We start from the raw sequence: 17,305 nt of genomic DNA, 5'->3' as shown, positions 1-17,305 counted from the left end.
AGAGATTACCATATGCAAGCACATGCAACCTGATAAAGCAAAAGGCCTGCAAGACGACCTGATGTGTTCTATATGCCCTCATGACTGCTGACAAACCACACAGCCACTGCAGAATACCCATAACTCACACAACATAAACACAGCCTAAGATCTGAGAAACCCCTGCTCTTCTAAGAGATTTCAATTCCTCCAGTTCATCCCTACCGCCCTTTTTCATCTTCCGACCCTTGGCAAACTGCAATAACTGCACAGGGGAAATCAAGAGTTTTGCTCAGATGGAGCTGGGGTTCCAGTCCTTGGTAGCTTACCCCTGCACTAGGGCTATGGTGGGCATGGTTTCTCTCCAGCCCAAAAGCTAAGATGAGGGCTGGAGGAAGGGCGAGGACAGAAGAACATTTGAGAGCCAAGAAGAATTCCCACTGCAATTCTTCTTCCCCTAAAAAACTATGTTGAGGGTTGGAGTCACAAAAGTTGAAGATATCCTGGTGACATTTGATAGTTTTATCTTTCTTTCTTCAAATTTTGTCCAGTACAAGTTTTCAATGACCATTTCCTTCTTTTTTGCCATTTGTTTCTGTCAAAGGAAGAAGGAAGGGAAGGCTAAAGTGGGGGGGGGAACAGGAATAACAGGATGGAGAAGGATAATACAAGACCTTTTGGCTTGATTTCTTTTTTAACAAACTCTGTTCCTGTCTTTTCCTTCCGTAGAGAGGGGTGAATAGGGCCTTTTTATGAAGAAAAAAACCCAAAATAAAAAACAACCCAAAAAACAAAACCAGAACAACAAACAAACTGGAAACCCAGAAGTGGTAGTTAGGTGTTTACAGGTGTATGTCCTTTCTTCTTTATAGAGTGTTTTAATTCCAGCTTGGAGGAGCAGCACAGTATGAAAACCTCCTACCTTCTCGTAGACTTCAGCTTCAAATGCATTGCTTCTTGACACATTATCAACATTTACAGGGGAAAAAAAACCTCCCTCCTCTCCATACCAATCCTTCAGTAGTGCATTCCAGGTGGTGTGCAGGACAGGAACAGTTTCAGACTCAGAGTTCTCCAGAGGTGCCCAGTTCCAGGGGTTGATGGAGACCTGTCAGATCTGTCACATGCATGCAGCAATACCTGAGACATTTGTATAAATTTAACAAGCCACTACTCAGTTTCTAATTGTGCTGGGGGTCACACAGCAAAACACAGCCACTGATGGCATATCCCCATGTTTCCCCAGCTGGGTGTATGTGGGTGTTTTAGTTTTTAAAGGAAAGAGAATTAAATGACACTGGGTCACTGAGCTTTGACTTAAAATTCCTGGACTCGACTTTGTCAATTCCATCCAAAGAAACTGGATAAATTTCCTGATCCTGGGAATTTTATGATTGCTTTCAATGGGCACACCAGTACCTCCTCTAGCTTTATTAAAATAAGTTGCTTCTGGACAGAGGTGGGATGATATTTTCAGATTATACATAAGCAACAAGTTCATGCAGACAATTACACAGCACCACGTTTGTGTTCCAAACTGAAGAGTTACTTGTTTGTATCTAGGATTTTTGCAGCATTACTCAACTGCCTCAGAAAAAGAAGTGAACAGATCTCCATGACTTCTCTGACAGCACAACACTACCTCACATCTTAAAGGCATGGCAGCAGGAGCAAAGGGGCTAAATGTCTTACCGAGGATTGTAGAAGAATCAAGATTGGGAGGAGCTGTTTTCCTCACCAAATTATGAGTAACATTGGTGGCAGGGAGAGGAAAAATCACCAAACTGCTTACCATGAGGCCTGATTTCAAGCCTCTGGGTGCTAAGCTCTTCTCACAGCTATTTGTAGCATGGCATTCAGCTCTTCAAAAAATAAAAATACAATAAATAATGTCTTATGTGGTGTAGCAGTCCTTTGCAGGGAATGTGAATGAGGTTTACCAGCCTTCTCCATCTTCCACAGTAAAACATCTTAAATTATAATGTGCCAGAGAGGTACAAATTTTGACACATGACTTTCAGTGTTCATTTCAGTAGCAGCTTGTAGTTTTTAGTTTTTAAAGGAAAGGAAATTAAATGGGGAAAAGATTGCCCTATGCTAATTCTCCAGCTAAACTCAGAGAAAACTGCAGCAGATAAGGTTCCCATAGCAATTGGAATAGGTACCAAGGTGCACAGATGAGGCCGATTCCTGCGCTTACTTTTGGTGCCGGTATCTCCATACAGCACAAGGAAAGGCAATTACTTGGAACAAGAAACAAGGGAAAAGAGCCTGTGATATCTGTGATTCATTTTGATGGCCATTCTCTGGCTGGTTGGATGCAACAATATTGCAGCACAGCCATGCAGCAGTGCATGTACCCTTGACCACAGCAAAGCTCCCAGGTGCATCATGCCACTGGCTTTTCTGGTGGGTTTAAATGTGAATTTTTGATAGGTATTGAAGCAGGATTTGGCAGGTATCTTTACAGCCCCAGCCTCCACAGGACAGAGTCATCTGGCACTGTGCCAAACACATTTCCTCCCACCCATTACCTCGCATTTTTGACTACCCTGCCAACAACCAACCTTTAATTCGACACAATCTGTTTCCAATGAGCCGTATTACCTATTAATTTTGCTTTATCTTGCCTGAGCTGATGATTATTGCTCCTGATTATGTCTTCCTTATCCCCTGAGCAGTCATCCACAGCAAAGCCAAGGAAATGTAATCATTCTCCCACCCTCTTCCCAAAGCTACTCTGCAGCACAGGATCAGTCCCATCAACTTCTTCTATAATTCCTCTACAAAATGCCCCAGCAGTGCAGTTAAATTTGTGGGCGTGCAGTCCTCAGGGTCTCATTTTCCCAGCTGTGCTGCAGCTTTTTTTCTTTTTCTTACCAACTGCTCTGGGACTTTTCCTGCACTCCATGAATTTTCTGAAAGAATTGTCAAATATTTATTGTTTTCACTCATGGATGTGTTTTCACTGGGCTGTGTAGTTTTGACCAAGAGCAAGTTCCCTTAGATAGTGATTCCTCACCCCCTTTTCCAGACTGAGACTGCCTTGAGAGCCATCATCAACAACTACTATTGCATCGAGCACCCTGTCACTCCTTTCCCTTCCAGTGACAGCTGAAGCTGTAACTACTGACAGTGCAGCCTCCTTTTGTCATGGGCTATGATACATTCCTGGTCTCTCTCCCTTGTACAGAGGTGACCTAGTAATGCACTTTCCTTTGTCACCCTCCAGCTGCTTATGTACTTCTGAACCAACTTATTTATTTCCCCTGATAGCACTCCATCGTTTCCTGCTTTTGCATCCTTCACTTGGCTCCTTTACACCTTTAATCTCTGCTCTCTCTCACCACCCTCACCATTGTGGTTTCTTTTCCTCCTCCCAACAAGAATGCACCTTTTTTTTTTCTGTTTTTTTTGCTACAATGTTGTTTTTCTCTTCCCAAACAGTGTCAGTAATGAAGGGCGCTTCTGACAAAAGTATGCTGCAGTCTTCACAGCTGCTGGCAGGAAGAGTTGTCCCCAGGGTGTAAAAGAAATGCTGTTGCCAGTGGGTGCAACCAGCTGGCTGGAAGGAGAGGAATTGTCCCAGATGCTTCCATCGCAGACATGAAGGAGAGAAAGGAAAAGAAACCACTTTGGGAAGGAGAGAGCAAATCAGTCTGGGTTATGGAGGAAACATCCCAGGTGCCTTAGAAGTGGGTTTCTCTCTCTGTGATGCTGAGCAGCTCCTGGGATGGAGGAGACCATCCCTCACGCCTCAGATCAGACGGTCCCACCATGTGCTTCTTCTTTGGCTGCGGTAGATCCTCCGCTGGGGAAATCAGCTGCATCAGTCGCTGCAGAGAGGAAGTTGCTGTTAATTAAGGTGATGAACAAACTGACAGCCAATAGTGATCCACAACCATTGCTGTGGGCAAAGGCACAGAGACAGCACACGTCCCAGCTCCCTCTTCCTCTCCTGCTGAACAGCCATGAAACAGAGGAGGAGAGCAGGTTCGCTTCAGCTGCTCTCAGTGACAATTATTCTGTCTCTGTGCTCAAATCTGGGTTGTGGACTGATAATCTGATGTACAGCACTTCTCACAGTCCTGCTGCTGTGAAGGAGGATGCCAGCAATTAGTACAACAGACATTTTCTGTGGCAATGGAAAAAACACCATAAAACCTTTTACTTTCCTATACCAACTAGCTTTCAATTGATTTTTGTGGGAGCTGCGAAGACTTTCAAATGGGCTGATCTTCAGATGCTGGGCTTCTCCTGCCGTGATCCAAAACAGGGTGGTAGGCAATACCTACCTCAGTGGCATTTCCCAGGTAAAGCAGTCCCTCTGCAGACTGGTTTCTGCCCCAAACCATCCTCAGCTCCCCTCTTCCAGTCATCCAGACTGTGATAGTGAAGGCAGGGGTTGTGAGGCAGCTGTCTGCCCTTAGCTCCCTCTGTCTTGTGCAGTGCAGGGTGCTACAGGCTGTTCCACACATATGTATGCAGTGTTGGGAAAACTTTTAGGAGTTTATTCTTAAAAGCAAAACTATCTTTGAGCTCTTCAGCAAAAAGTGCTGGCTCACAGGGACTCTGCAGTGAATTTCTGGTCTTTTCAATCCCATTTTTTAAGTCTCTCTGGTGCCACATGACCTCCTGAGTTCCTGGTTTCATTTCCCTTTCCATCCCGCAGTTGATGTCCTGCAGCTACCTGCCAGCTCCACGGGACAGCCTATCATTTCCCAGCTGAAACCTGACTTTCACTGTTACTAACTTTTTCCATCGCAAGCTGTTCAGGACAGTGCATGCCCACTCCCATGAAGAGTGCATCACAAGCAGAACAGGCAATTCATCTATGACTCATTGGATTAATTTTAGTGCTCCCACTCCTTGGGAAGTGCCTGCCAGAATCACAGATTTTATTCATTTATTCAAAACTATTTGCCCCGTGATTTCCAAAATTGACCTTGGTCTGCAGCTGCTCTGTGGGTACTTCATTGTAAGTTTTTAGTCTTTGGTGCTTGAGCTGTCTTAATCAGGGACATTAGGAAACAACATTTTTGTTTCTTGATCAGTCAAGTGTAATAAGAGCTATCAGTTTGCAGCAGTGACTGATCATAAATACCAATTACAAACTTGCTTTCAGTGAATGGCTTGCGATATTCAATGACTGTTCCTGGAAATTTGTGTCAGGAAATCAATTCACTACAATTCTGACTGGAAAAAGATAACAGGTATATTTTGAAAACAGGTATGTTTTAAAAACAGGTGCAACTACCCTAGAAGGTATTTCATGGTTGGCTTTGATTCTGCCTTGTATCAACCCAGGTTTAGCAGCCAATTCCTTCCACTACACCTAAAAGGCATCCTTGGAAATTTCTTCATACTAAGATAGCTGAGGAGTCCCTGGAAATTTCAATTAATATCATGTAAACCAGGACAAACAGAAAATCCCTTGATCTGAAATGGGCCACTCCTCAGGTATACTCTACAATGAGCATTAACACTATTCCCAGCAGCGTTTCAGTCCAAGGGCTTGAAGCACTTTACCCCCAGTAAGAGATATTGCATGTTTAACAGGTGGGCAACTAACACGTGGGCAATTACTTCTCTGGCAGCTCCAAGCCCTCATTCAGACATCAAAAGCTTCTGAGCTGTGGGGAGTCAGACATGTCAGCCATGGAGTCACCTTCCCTGAGACAAGGATCAAATAAAGATTTCCTGTACCCAGCTCATCACTGGATGTGTTGGCAATGCAGGGTCCTCCTCTCCATAAGCCCACAGTGTGGCTGTCACACCTACAGCCACAGGGATGCTCCTGTTCACCTGCTCCATCTGTCCACCCCACTCTCAACCAGCTGCAGTGGGGATGGGGAAGGACCTGCAGAGAAACTGTGTAGAAATTTAAATGTACTGTATATCACTCAGATCTTTCTTCATGGGTCAGGTGAGGTGTCATCTCCATGACTCCATCTCCCTAGACAGAGTTCTTCCTAGGACAAGGACAAAGATGTCTACAGTGAAAGAGGATGGTTCAGGCATGGCACAGGGTAAGCCTTTACACCTCTGTGAGCAAGTCCTCTTTAATAACTATTACTTTTTTGAAAAGAACTGATCATAACCGAGGACTACAAGGGACAAGAAGTAAAGGAAAAACAGATCTTGGTTTTGCACTTGGTTTGCATTGGTATCCACTGCATATATGCCATATATATGTCTATGATAATGATGGTGCAACACTGCATGGAAGACGGGACATTTGATGATCAGCCTGGGAGCTGTGCTGAAACTCTCTGAGCTCTCTAAATTGCCAACAAAAGCTACAGAGCGTTGTGGGGAAGGGTGACTCCTGCCAGCTCTTGCCTTCTCAGAAATGTGCCATGTACCTCCTCCCTGGGGCCCATCCTGAACCATCTTGGGGAGCAACAGCAACACACCCAGTGACCAAAATCCCAGTACCTGTTTCAGCGATCCTTTGGTTTTCAGGAGGATGAAGATGGCGTACAGAGGAATACAGACCATGGAGGAGAGTGCCATCAGCCAGCCTAGCACGTAGCCCCAGGATGGGTACTCGTAGGAGTTGTTGTATTTCAAGGGTTTGTACTTGATCAGGGAAAACAGGAAGACACCCTAGAGAGCACAAAACACGAACATAAGGAAAGCCAAGGGGCAGCCAAGGCCAGCAGCCTGGCCACTCTGCAAGAACTGGCTGCTCTGCAAGGGTGGCAATGGGTGTTCTGCCTTGCACGAGCCAGCAGGGACCTTGCTTGCTGCAGCGAGCAGAGGCTGGTGTGTGCTGGCTGCACAAAGAGTTCTCAGAGCCAGGGCCAGGTATCTTGGCAGTGTAAAGCCTTCAGGCTTCTTGAAGAGTCATAAGCAAAGTTGGCAGCAGCTTTGAGGGTCCAGCAATACTGAGACAGCAATTTATTCATATCAAAGACAAGAATTGTTGTTCTGCCTGGCAGAAATACTCTGGAGGAGCCACACAGGCAAAGATTTAGCCTCCTGGGGCTCTCTAGCTACAAAGCTCTCAGACAATTTGGGTTGGTTTGAAAATTTCCCAGATCTTCAAGTCCTGATGAAGCCTGGGGACAAAGAACTAGGCATCTTTTGTAAGTTGTAGCTATAGATCTCATCTGTGTTCCCACTGAGGTCAAAGAAAACGACTCCCAACATAAGATACAAAAACAGAATTTGGCTGAGAAAGCATGTAAAAGTCAAAAGCATGTAAATTCAAAACAGGCAAGAACTTGCCTGAATTTGGGTGAATTTATTTAAACACAGTCACAGAAGTTTTGGAAGAGATTTGATAACACAGAAAGCAACTGGCTATAGAAAGATACTTCTGAACCATAGGCAGTCCCAGGAACAGAGACTGAAGCCAGAATTTCAGAACAGGGTAATTTTCACTGGTCTTCTATTCATAGGTAATTCGACCAAACCTCTCCAGGCTTTGAGGGCACATTTCCTTTTGCCTTCACAATAAACAACTGGATTTTCAGGCTCAATTAATTTTCCAGGCAAAACATAAGGCTTTCCAAAGGAAATAAATAGCTACCTCAGCTACAGTCAAGCTTCTGCTTCTCCATACAGTTTGAAAAATTTACAGTAGCACCTTGGAGATAAATCAGCCTTTTCTACTGAGAATTTGGGGACACAGAGTGATATGTCATGGTGTCATAATTGCACTTACCATGCACAGACCCGGGGTGAACACCAGCCAGCATATCTTGATCAAGGGCCACGGCCGGAAACCAATCATGTCCTCAATGTTGTCATAGAAACGGTTGGCACCTTGGCCACCGTTGGCACAGAGACAAAGTTATAAGTCAGATGGGTTTTGTTTTTTTCAACCACTATTCATATCAGATCCCAAACTTTCTTTATCCTTGGTATTTACTGCTGGTGAAAGCACGGCTATCTTAATAACAGAGCAGCAGGGGATGGGGTTTTCTGGCATTGAAAAGGCCCATCTGTGGCTAAGTAGAGATGGAGGGGTTTAATTTCACTCATAAGTGTCAGAAAGATTGACACTAAAGAAAAGCATAGTCCCTCAGACAGCAGCAGCTGTGAGAGGATGCACCCATGCACTGGTAATGACTGCACAGGGAAAAGAGGTGCCTGGTTTACACAGCAGCAAAGGAAAGCTATTGCATGTTAAGCATATGGGATTGTGTAAGTCCAGAGTGCTAAAAGGAGCAAAGAGAGTGGGGAACACCTCACAAAACCTTCTCTTTGTAAAAAACATGCTGGTATACCAGGGATGTCATGTCAAGAATCACCACTGAGTTGGGCAGGACCCCTGTCATCTCAAGAGCCTGTCTTCCACAGAATATTGTATTATTGACATAAACTCAGAAAACCTGGCAATTAAAACTCTTCTGAAAATCAAACTTTCCATCTGCAAGTGCTGCTGTACTGTCCAGTGAGAGGTGTCTGGGGGGTTTGAGCTCTTCCTTCTCTTCTCATTAGTTTCACTTACTGGATTGTTTTGTTCACAGTGTGTGGGATCCACCTAAATCTCATGGTGCCCTGGAACGGGATATACTTCAGAAAAGCACCTAGAAGTCCTGCCACCAGCCAGACTCTAACCACTGACTCTTCCCAACCCAAAGAGGAAACTTATGCAGTGGCATAGAGGAAACAACAAAATGCAGGTGGATTTCAGCAGACCTTGCAATAAATTCTGGGATGTCTTCAAGTATCAGGAGCCTAATATTGGCCAGAAAGAGAGGTAAAATGAAGAAAAATCAAAAAGTCATTTATAAGGCACCCTAGCATCTTTCTAACCAAAACTGACCAGATATACCAGACTGCCTCAGGTAAAATAAGACAATAATATTAGACAAAAAAAAGTGAGCTAGTCTGTCCAGAAAAAGGGTTACCAGTTAAGCACCGCTGGGATTAAAGAATACTGTATTTGCTTTATTAAAACTCTGTCATGGTGCTTAAAGGATTCTGCTTTTGGGGATGTTCATCCATCTGTGAGCTCATTGTCAGGCCACAGTTCCCAGCTGCAAACATGATAAGAATTTGCTTCTTGATATCTCAACACCAGAGTGCTGGACTAGGCAAAATATGTGCCTAGAGAACTGGCCACACTTCTGAGTGCTTGGAGTTTGGTGAGTTTTATTTTGGTTTGTGGTTTTTTGTATCAGAATTAAATTCTAATATTATGTTTCCCTTAAATATAGTAGTTCTACAAAAGTACATTATGTATGGTTTTTTTTTTTTTAATTCTTTGCATTATTTTCTATATCCCATGACTAATGCTTGCAGAAAATCTCTTTTAAACCCAGCTTTCTGAAGTATTTGCGGGGAGGATAATAGTATTTTGAACACCTCTTGATGTTAAGTTGGCAAGTTAACAAGTAGCCTCAAGCAAAGACAACAAGCTGTGGTATATCAAGGGACATGCATATATATTGTGTGGGAGCCCAGCCTATACCAGAGAACTTCCAAGCTCTAATTATCATGAGGATTCAGATAGCATTTCTGAAAATATATAACAGATGAAAGGAGATGGTATATAAAATTAATTTTGCCAAAAAGCCAAAATCTTCCGCAGGGTGAAAAAAGAAAAGACAGCTATAGATCATGTGAATTGCAATTTAGAGTATGAGCACAGCACAGTATCTTCCACAGAAACACAATTTCATGTCAGATATATGACAGATTAATTCATAATACAACTTCATGGTAGATAAAGTTTCTCTGCCAATTTGGATCTAGGATCTAGTCAAAGAGACATATCAATTAAAGAAATACAAAAATGCCAAACAATAAGAACACACATCCATCTATCCATCAAGAAAAAGAAAACCCCACAACTTGCATTGTTAATTACAATGTGTCTCCACCTATCCTTGTCCCTTTTCTCTGTAAAACAACCTCCACGTCCTAAATTTCCATAGCCACTGTGGCAGTCAGTGGGTGATGTGATGATATACAATGGGGACTGACATGAGCATCCTCAGAGAGTATATGAACAGGACATATTCTACATTTCACAGGCAGATGAAAAAGTAATCAAGCTTAAGAAGTCATCAGTTCAAATACTCAACACAGACTTTTTGAGCAAATTATGAGCTGGAGGACACATACTGGAGCAATGTGCCCTTCCTTCCCAACACATCAGAAGGATTAGATAAAGCTCCTGCAGAGAAAACCATAAAAACGTCCCCAAAGAGATTTTTGTTGGAGTGAACAAAGATGTTTGCTTTTACCTCCAATATTCCAAGTCAAGGAAAAATGGGATGCAGTCATTGGATGGTTAACCATGAATGCTGGTACCACTTCCCTTGTGCTGATCAATCCTATATACCTTCAAAGTGGTTGTGTGCTCCTCTTAAAAATCATTTAGCCATGTAAATTCACAGGAATAAATTTCACACAAACCTAACTAGAGATTTACTTACATCCTTATCTCTTGTCCTTATGGAGCTTTTCTCATTTTATGCAGCTTATAAAAACAGCAAATGAGACCCAAATTAAAAGGGGCAAAGATTTAATTTTACCTTTACCACATTCAAAAAACACTGAGTTTCACAGTTCTGCTAGTTTGTAATATATTAAAAAGAATATCTCCCTGTCTTTTCTCCAAGTTACATTTATTTGCATTCATCTATACCAAATGTCACCCACAACATTGCAATAGGTGATGACCGTGGCTCCATGCTACAGTACCAAGCTTGTATCTGCTCCCTCTCTGTCTCAAACCTGCAGCACCAACACCTGCACCAAGCATGTGCAAAGAGCCAGCAACAGAGGCATGGTGGCACCACAACTGCATATCCTGGCACCACAACTGCACATCCTCTGGGTACCAGGCACATAGAGCAGGTCCTTTATATGGCCTGTAAAGAAGTACACAAGGTTGCTCATAGCCAGGGCATCTGAGAGCATTCAGCACACAGAGACAGAGCAAGCCTGACAGGCAGGATCCAGGCAGGAGGAGGCTGCTACACCATGCTGGTAGTCACACTGCATGTGAGCAACAGAATCAGAGACAGATTTATCATTAAACAACACAGGTTTACCCCAGGGCCACCCACAGGTACCCTCTGGCATCAGTTTGCTTTAGCTAATGATTTCAGCCCTAGCTTTCCTGTAGTGATGGAGTTCCTTTCTTTCTCCTGGAGCAGCTAATCATAATGTGCATGCTGTGACTGCCTGGAAAATATCCTCTTCAGCACATTTCAGTGGCACCATATTGTGACTCTCAGTATTCAAACCCCATGCCTGCTTATAGAAGGGCTGTCTGTCCCAAAGTGGAAGGAGAGCAGAGAAGAGGAAGGGGGACACCAGAATCCCTCCAGCACTCTCCTCTAGGGAACATGATCTGCAAGTCCAGTGCCATGAGATCCTTCCACAGGCAGGGAGCAGTACAGAGGAAATCCTCAGGTCTCTGGGAGAGCAGCTGCCTGGCAGCAGGGTGAAGCTGCCAAGTGGTGGGTGGTTGGCGTATGTGCTGGGAGAAGGGAAACTCAGAACATATATTTGTGTTAGCAGAAATGTTGTAATTCTTCACAGTGTAAGCAAGAGGCTCAGCTCTGCCAATTCCAAGGCTGGGGGAAAAAAACCTTTAATTAGCACTAGTAACTTTTTTCCCCCACTGTAATGCCTCACCTTGGCCCTCTGACTACGTTTTGGACCAGAATCATCCCAATGGATGCAAAATAAAAGATCAAGAGGGTAAAATCATACTGTATGGAGTGTCACAAATGAACCCATGGTGGTGAGGAAAAGGGCCCTTTCTCTATCCCCAGCTACTCCATCTCCCTTTGAGGCTGCTGGGGCAGAACCACTTCTCCTGTTACTCATGGCCTGCCATTGCTTCTCTCCATGGGTCATCAGAAAAGGCCTGTGTGATTGTAAAAATGGCATTAAACATCAAAGCATAATGCAGTTTAATGAATTTACCTAGAATGGTGATCCCCATCCTGTCACAGATGGATGGGGATCTCCACATCCCTTTAAATCCCCAAAGGACTGGCCAGAAGGTGACTCAAAATTAAAATCTGGACAGGGTCTGTTACTGCAAGCTGTAAGGTGAGCTTCCCTTGAAGGACATCTTGCTAAAATAAATCTCTCTTACAGATCTACTTCTCTTGTATTCTCTGGAGCCCAAGACCAAGCAGCTGGACTGGTTATGCTTTCAGTAAGAGAGGAGTTTATCCAAACTAGCAATTGGCTCCTGCTATACATAAAGCATTTGGAGAAACTAGTAAGCCCTCACTACAGCCAATGCAACCTCTATAAAACCATAAGCACCAAAAGGAGCACACAGGGACTGACTGCATATAAGGCAAAGGTGGCACCAAATGGAATTGGCAGGTGGTAAAATCAGAACAAGGAAAAGAGACTGACTCCTCACACAACACCTGAGAAAGCCATGGAACTCCTTGCTGCAGTATTTGGTGTATGACAAATGGTTAGCAAGTCAACTGGAAAAATAACAGAAGAGAAATAAATAGATTTCACTTCTGGCACTGGAAATTCATGTGCAACAAGCTGAGAATTGCATCTGATTTTAGGAACCCCAGAAGAAGAAAGACATGTAGCTGTGGGTCCAGAGAAGGACCATGAAAACTAAGAGAGGACTAAAGCACCTGTCCTGTGAAGACAGACTGAGAGAGTTTGGGCTGTCCATCCAGGAAAATAGGAAGCTCCAAGAAGACCTTGTTGCAGCCTTTTAATATATAAAGGGGGCTTGTAGTGACATGACAAGGACTAGCAGTTGTAAATTGAAAGAAGAGAGGTTTAGAGTGGATATAAGGCAGAATTTTTAACTCTGAAGATCCTGAGACAGTGGAACTGGCTGCTCAGAGTGGCTGTGAATACACTACCATTGCAAATGCTCAAGGCCAGGTTGGACAGGGCTTTGAGCAACCTGGTCAAGTGGAAAGTGGCCAGGAGGGTGGACTAGATGACCTTTAAAGGTTTCTTCCAAACCAATCCATTCTATGGTTCTATTATAAGTTGTGAAAACCTGGAAGAACATTCACAGAAAGTACCACTCCTAATTTTTCTTCTACTGTATTCCTTCATGAGCATCCACTCCTCACCATTGAGACCCAACATGATGCTATGTTTGCAATCTTTCTCTGAGGCTATGATGGCAATGCTGCTTGAAGTAGTTGGGACCAGCAGATGTGTGACTATGGGATGTTGAGGTCTGGTCTAAGCTGTCATCTACTACAGCTGTGCACAATCCTTACTGGCATGAGGCTCATGTAGTTCCATGAAGCAGTGAGAGGGAGCAGATGCTCTGCATCACACACAAGATGCTTTGCCCAAAAATCATCAGCCTTGACACAAGCTTCAGGGGGAACTGAAGCCTTTGTGGTCAGGAAGAGATCGCCTATAGCATATCAGAGGAGACCTTTCTTACTGCACAGACTAACACACAGTTGGTTTCCTCCTGATACTTCATGAAGTTCAGTTTTATCCTGCTTCTGAGTAGTTCAGTTACAGACTTCACTGAGAGCCAAAGCAGTCCCTCCTATTTATTTTCTGGGTGCCATCACAGCCTGAGTAAATCAGAAGCAGGAATCACTGCAGAAGTAACACATAGCAAGTTTGCATCCCAGAATTTTGTGTTAAATTAACTGGCAGGACTAAACTAAAGGCACAATGTAAGCAGACTGGGACAGACACCAAAGAACAACAGTCACTCCTCAATAGCTGATTTTCTAATTCAAGGGGCAGATGGGAAAAACAGCAAGATATTCAATATGAGGCACCTACAGAGAAAGAAGAAATATTCCTAGACTAAATGTGGAGCAATTAGGGAATGTTGCAGGGAAACACAGTGAAAACTAGACAAGAAAGAACATAATTACAGCACTTCTTTGCCTCCTGAGGATCTTTTCTATCGACTCTCACTTCTCAAGCCCCCGTTCTTGCCTTGATAAAGAAAAAGACAGGATTTTGTCCTCCACTTACCATACACCCATCCTATGCAGATTACTTCAAAAATAGCCAGGAAGAGCAGGCATGTGCCACTGGCAGCATAGTAGTCAAAGAGCTGGAAGATGTACATGCCACCCTGTTGAAGAGGTAGAGAAAACAGAGCCGCTGCAAGAGTGTTCCATATCAGGGAAAAATGAGTGGGGCAAGCAAAATAATAGCAGCAGAAATACTGAACCTAGAGCACGTGGGAGAAGAGCCTTCTCTTGGGGCTGCCATCACTCTGTTCCAAAAACACAGTAAAGCCTGGTGGCAGGAGAGTTTTTCATGACCATTTTATGACACTACTGGGCTAGGCTGGTTTCTCTGTGCATTAAGAGCAGGAGCTGGTTTGTGTGGTTGTTAGTTAGGGAGTTCCCAGAATAATTTTTGAAATACTATGTAGCAGTGCAGAACTTTACACCCAAAAAATTGTGATATTGAGCAAGGATATTCAAGATATCTTGTTTTACCCTCATCCAACCTTACATACTGCACAAGTTCCAAGCTCTGCAGTGGCAGAGGCATGTGGCTTTCCTGCTGCTTCTGACTTTGAGCTGAGCCCTACAGAGTTGTCATCAGCTACCTGTACAGGCCTGTGGATGATTTTCATGTGATTTCTCCAAGAGAAAGCCTCTCCACATCAAGCAGATCCTTTCAAATAATGCTCTAGACACAGTGTCACTCAAATTGACAGGTGTGTGTGCAGGTCCTTAGCCAGGATCCTGCTGGAGGATTATTCATCTGTGCCTCAGGGGTTTAACAGGAATTAGCTGTCACTTCAGAGGTCATGGAGGCAGCACAGGAGTGCTAAGACCCCCACCCAAGTTTGTGGTGCACACAGAGCACAGCACAGCACCATGCAGGAAGAGGTGCAGCTGTTAGCTGCAAAGCAGTGCGAACACCGTGTGCATGGCATCACACCAGCACAGCTCTGCTCCAGCTGGTCCTGGGATCACAGGCTTCCCACGGCTCCAGCACGGTTATGGCACAGCCATTACTCCCAGGCTCCTCTCCTGCTGCTCTGCTTTGTGTGGAAAGCAGCCAGCAAATGATCATTGCCCTCAGAAGAGCTTGTTTTCAAACAGCTCAGCTTGTTTTAGTTCCCAGGTCTGGTATTTGCACAAAGCCGTGTGTTAGGCAGCCTCTCTGGGCTGTGGGACCAGCATCTCTGGAAGGCTCACTGATACAGTGAGAGCACCAGTGTCACACAGGGTCAAAGCAGCACCAGCTGTGAGAGACACCAGCTAATGGGTTAGAAATAAGAGACAATTAACAGCATTGAAGACAAGCTTGCTGTCTCTGCCCAGGCCTCCAGAACTGTGTAGCAGGGGGTTTGGTGCTCAGCTGTACAACCCTTGCTCCTTGCTCCTGTACTCCTTGCTCACCTCAGTGACTAGCAATAAGCCCAGCAAGTAGCTTATGACTGCAATGGCCAGAATCAGCAGCTCCCGACGCCCCTTCTTCCGAAACACTCCTGGGAACATGTCAATAATAGCTGTCACCATGCTTTCCACACAGACAAACTGCAGGAGAAAACAGGTCAGAGAAATCAGTGTCTCTCCTTCCCCAAGCATGCACTTCCCCTTAGTGTTCTTTTTGTCTTCCCACCGCCCAAATCCACATTTTTCATTTTTTCTTTTAATCTGTCTTGCTTCTACCAAAGGCCAGCAGAAACAGAGGAAAAAGGCCTGATTATCCAGGCACAAGGGCTTGGGTATAACAGAGCAGAGCCTGAGCAAAACATCTGCCTGGTGGACATGCAGGACACCCTCTTCTCCCCTCGTGCCAGCAGCAGTTTCACACTGCACTCTGCAGGGTTTGTTCCTGGTATAACAGGGATATGGGAGGTAAGACATGGGTACATCAGTGAGAAGAGGACACAGGGATTGCTCTGGTGGGACACAGCTGGGACAAAACAGCCCAATTTCCCATCCCAGACTGTCCTGCTCTGTGCTCTGCCTCACTCTGCAGGGTACACAGTTTTGAAGGGATGTAGCTGGGGCATCCTCACATACACACAGGGAGAAGATGCCAACAGAGATGCCAGCCCACATAACCACTGGCCTGCTTTTGGCCCTGACTCTGAGTTTTCACAATGTCAAAGTGCTGCATACAATGTAGAGAACTTATTTAAGGTACCACCAAACACAGACCCACCTTATCCTTTCCAATGACCGTGGGGAATGCTCAGGGTGGGGACAGGCATGTTAGATGAGGAGAATGGTTTGTTGTACCTGGCTGTCCAGTCCCAAGAAGATCAGCATGAGGAAGAAGAGGCAGGACCAGAGCTGAGACACAGGCATCATTGTTACTGCTGTTGGATATGCTATGAAAGCCAGGCCAGGACCTGCCAACAGACCACAGGATGACCATGTGTGCTCCTATTGCCACAGCTCCTTGACCACCCATGGCTGAAAGCTGCGTTGAGGTGTACTGGTCCTGCAGACTTCTCTGCAGACACTCATAGTAATAGAGGATGTAGAGAACATCCTGGGTTTCACCTTGGAACCTCCCCTTCAGGCTCTTTGTTCTCCCTTGGCTCTGAAGTCTCCCAGAAAAACTTACCTGATTCAGCCACTTCTGAAATAGGTACGCCCTGCTCTCGAGCCATGAAGCCCAGCACAGAGAAAATGGCAAAGCCAGCAACAAAGCTGGTGGCACTGTTCAGGGAGCAGAGCATGATGCAGTCCCTGCAGGAAGGAGACCAGAGAGAAATGGGGGTTTCCTGTTGCAGAATGGATCCACTTAGGATTGTGTCTGTGCTCAGCTTCCCTAACTGGACAGCACTACCAAAAAACAGTAATGTTTTCTTGAACCCTTCAGAACTAAGATGCTCAGGGCAGAGCCAAGAGTTCAAGAGTTACAGGACTACACATAGCACAGTGGGGAAATGGGGCACAACCACACATAACTATAAAAAAAAAAAAAAAGACAAGAGTCCAGAGAAAAGAAAAAAACAGAGAAAATGAGGAAAACAGAAAATTAGAAGGGGAAAGAGGTTGCAAAAGGAAACATAGTCAAGAAAGAGTAGTATCTGAAAGCATGAAGACATACAGGTTCAGCAGGTCTCGTAAAACAAGGGTAATAGGATAATAAAAATCTTCACTGACAAGGGCAGTGTCTACATTGTCTTTATTAGCTATGCTCAGATGGAGGCTGGGATGTGCTATGCTACTTGTCCTGAAACTTCTGTGCTCTTGTTCCTTGCAAAAATTGGGCACCATTCTGAGCTGGCTTGGCTGGAAACCCCACACCCCTGGATCCTGCCTAGGCATCTGCCAGAGCTGACCCACAGCATCAGCTGCTATGGGGCAGGCACTGTGGACACATTTGGGACAACCAGATGTAAGCTGCCAGCACAAAGCATCTCAGAAATTAGAGAAAGGTGTCAGCA

The 17,305-nt window shown here is 44.6% G+C and overlaps 1 protein-coding gene across 1 annotated transcript in view; it reads right to left on the bottom strand.

Moving 5' to 3' along the window:
* Positions 1-486: 486 nt before the first annotated feature.
* LOC100225050 (sodium- and chloride-dependent betaine transporter) overlaps positions 487-17,305 on the bottom strand; it is a 30,597-nt gene continuing 13,778 nt past the window's right edge. The window contains exons 8-14 of the mRNA XM_002193159.6: positions 16,477-16,601; positions 16,146-16,258; positions 15,297-15,434; positions 13,906-14,008; positions 7,652-7,752; positions 6,418-6,588; positions 487-3,815 (exon numbers count right to left, since the gene is read on the bottom strand). Coding sequence (XP_002193195.6) covers positions 3,669-3,815; positions 6,418-6,588; positions 7,652-7,752; positions 13,906-14,008; positions 15,297-15,434; positions 16,146-16,258; positions 16,477-16,601 — 898 coding nt within the window. The 3' untranslated portion in view covers positions 487-3,668. The remainder of the gene's footprint in view (positions 3,816-6,417; positions 6,589-7,651; positions 7,753-13,905; positions 14,009-15,296; positions 15,435-16,145; positions 16,259-16,476; positions 16,602-17,305) is intronic.

The sequence above is a fragment of the Taeniopygia guttata genome, chromosome 1A (genome assembly GCF_048771995.1).
Source record: "Taeniopygia guttata chromosome 1A, bTaeGut7.mat, whole genome shotgun sequence".
Lineage (NCBI taxonomy): Eukaryota > Metazoa > Chordata > Aves > Passeriformes > Estrildidae > Taeniopygia > Taeniopygia guttata.
This window is presented reverse-complemented; position numbering and strand designations above follow the sequence as displayed.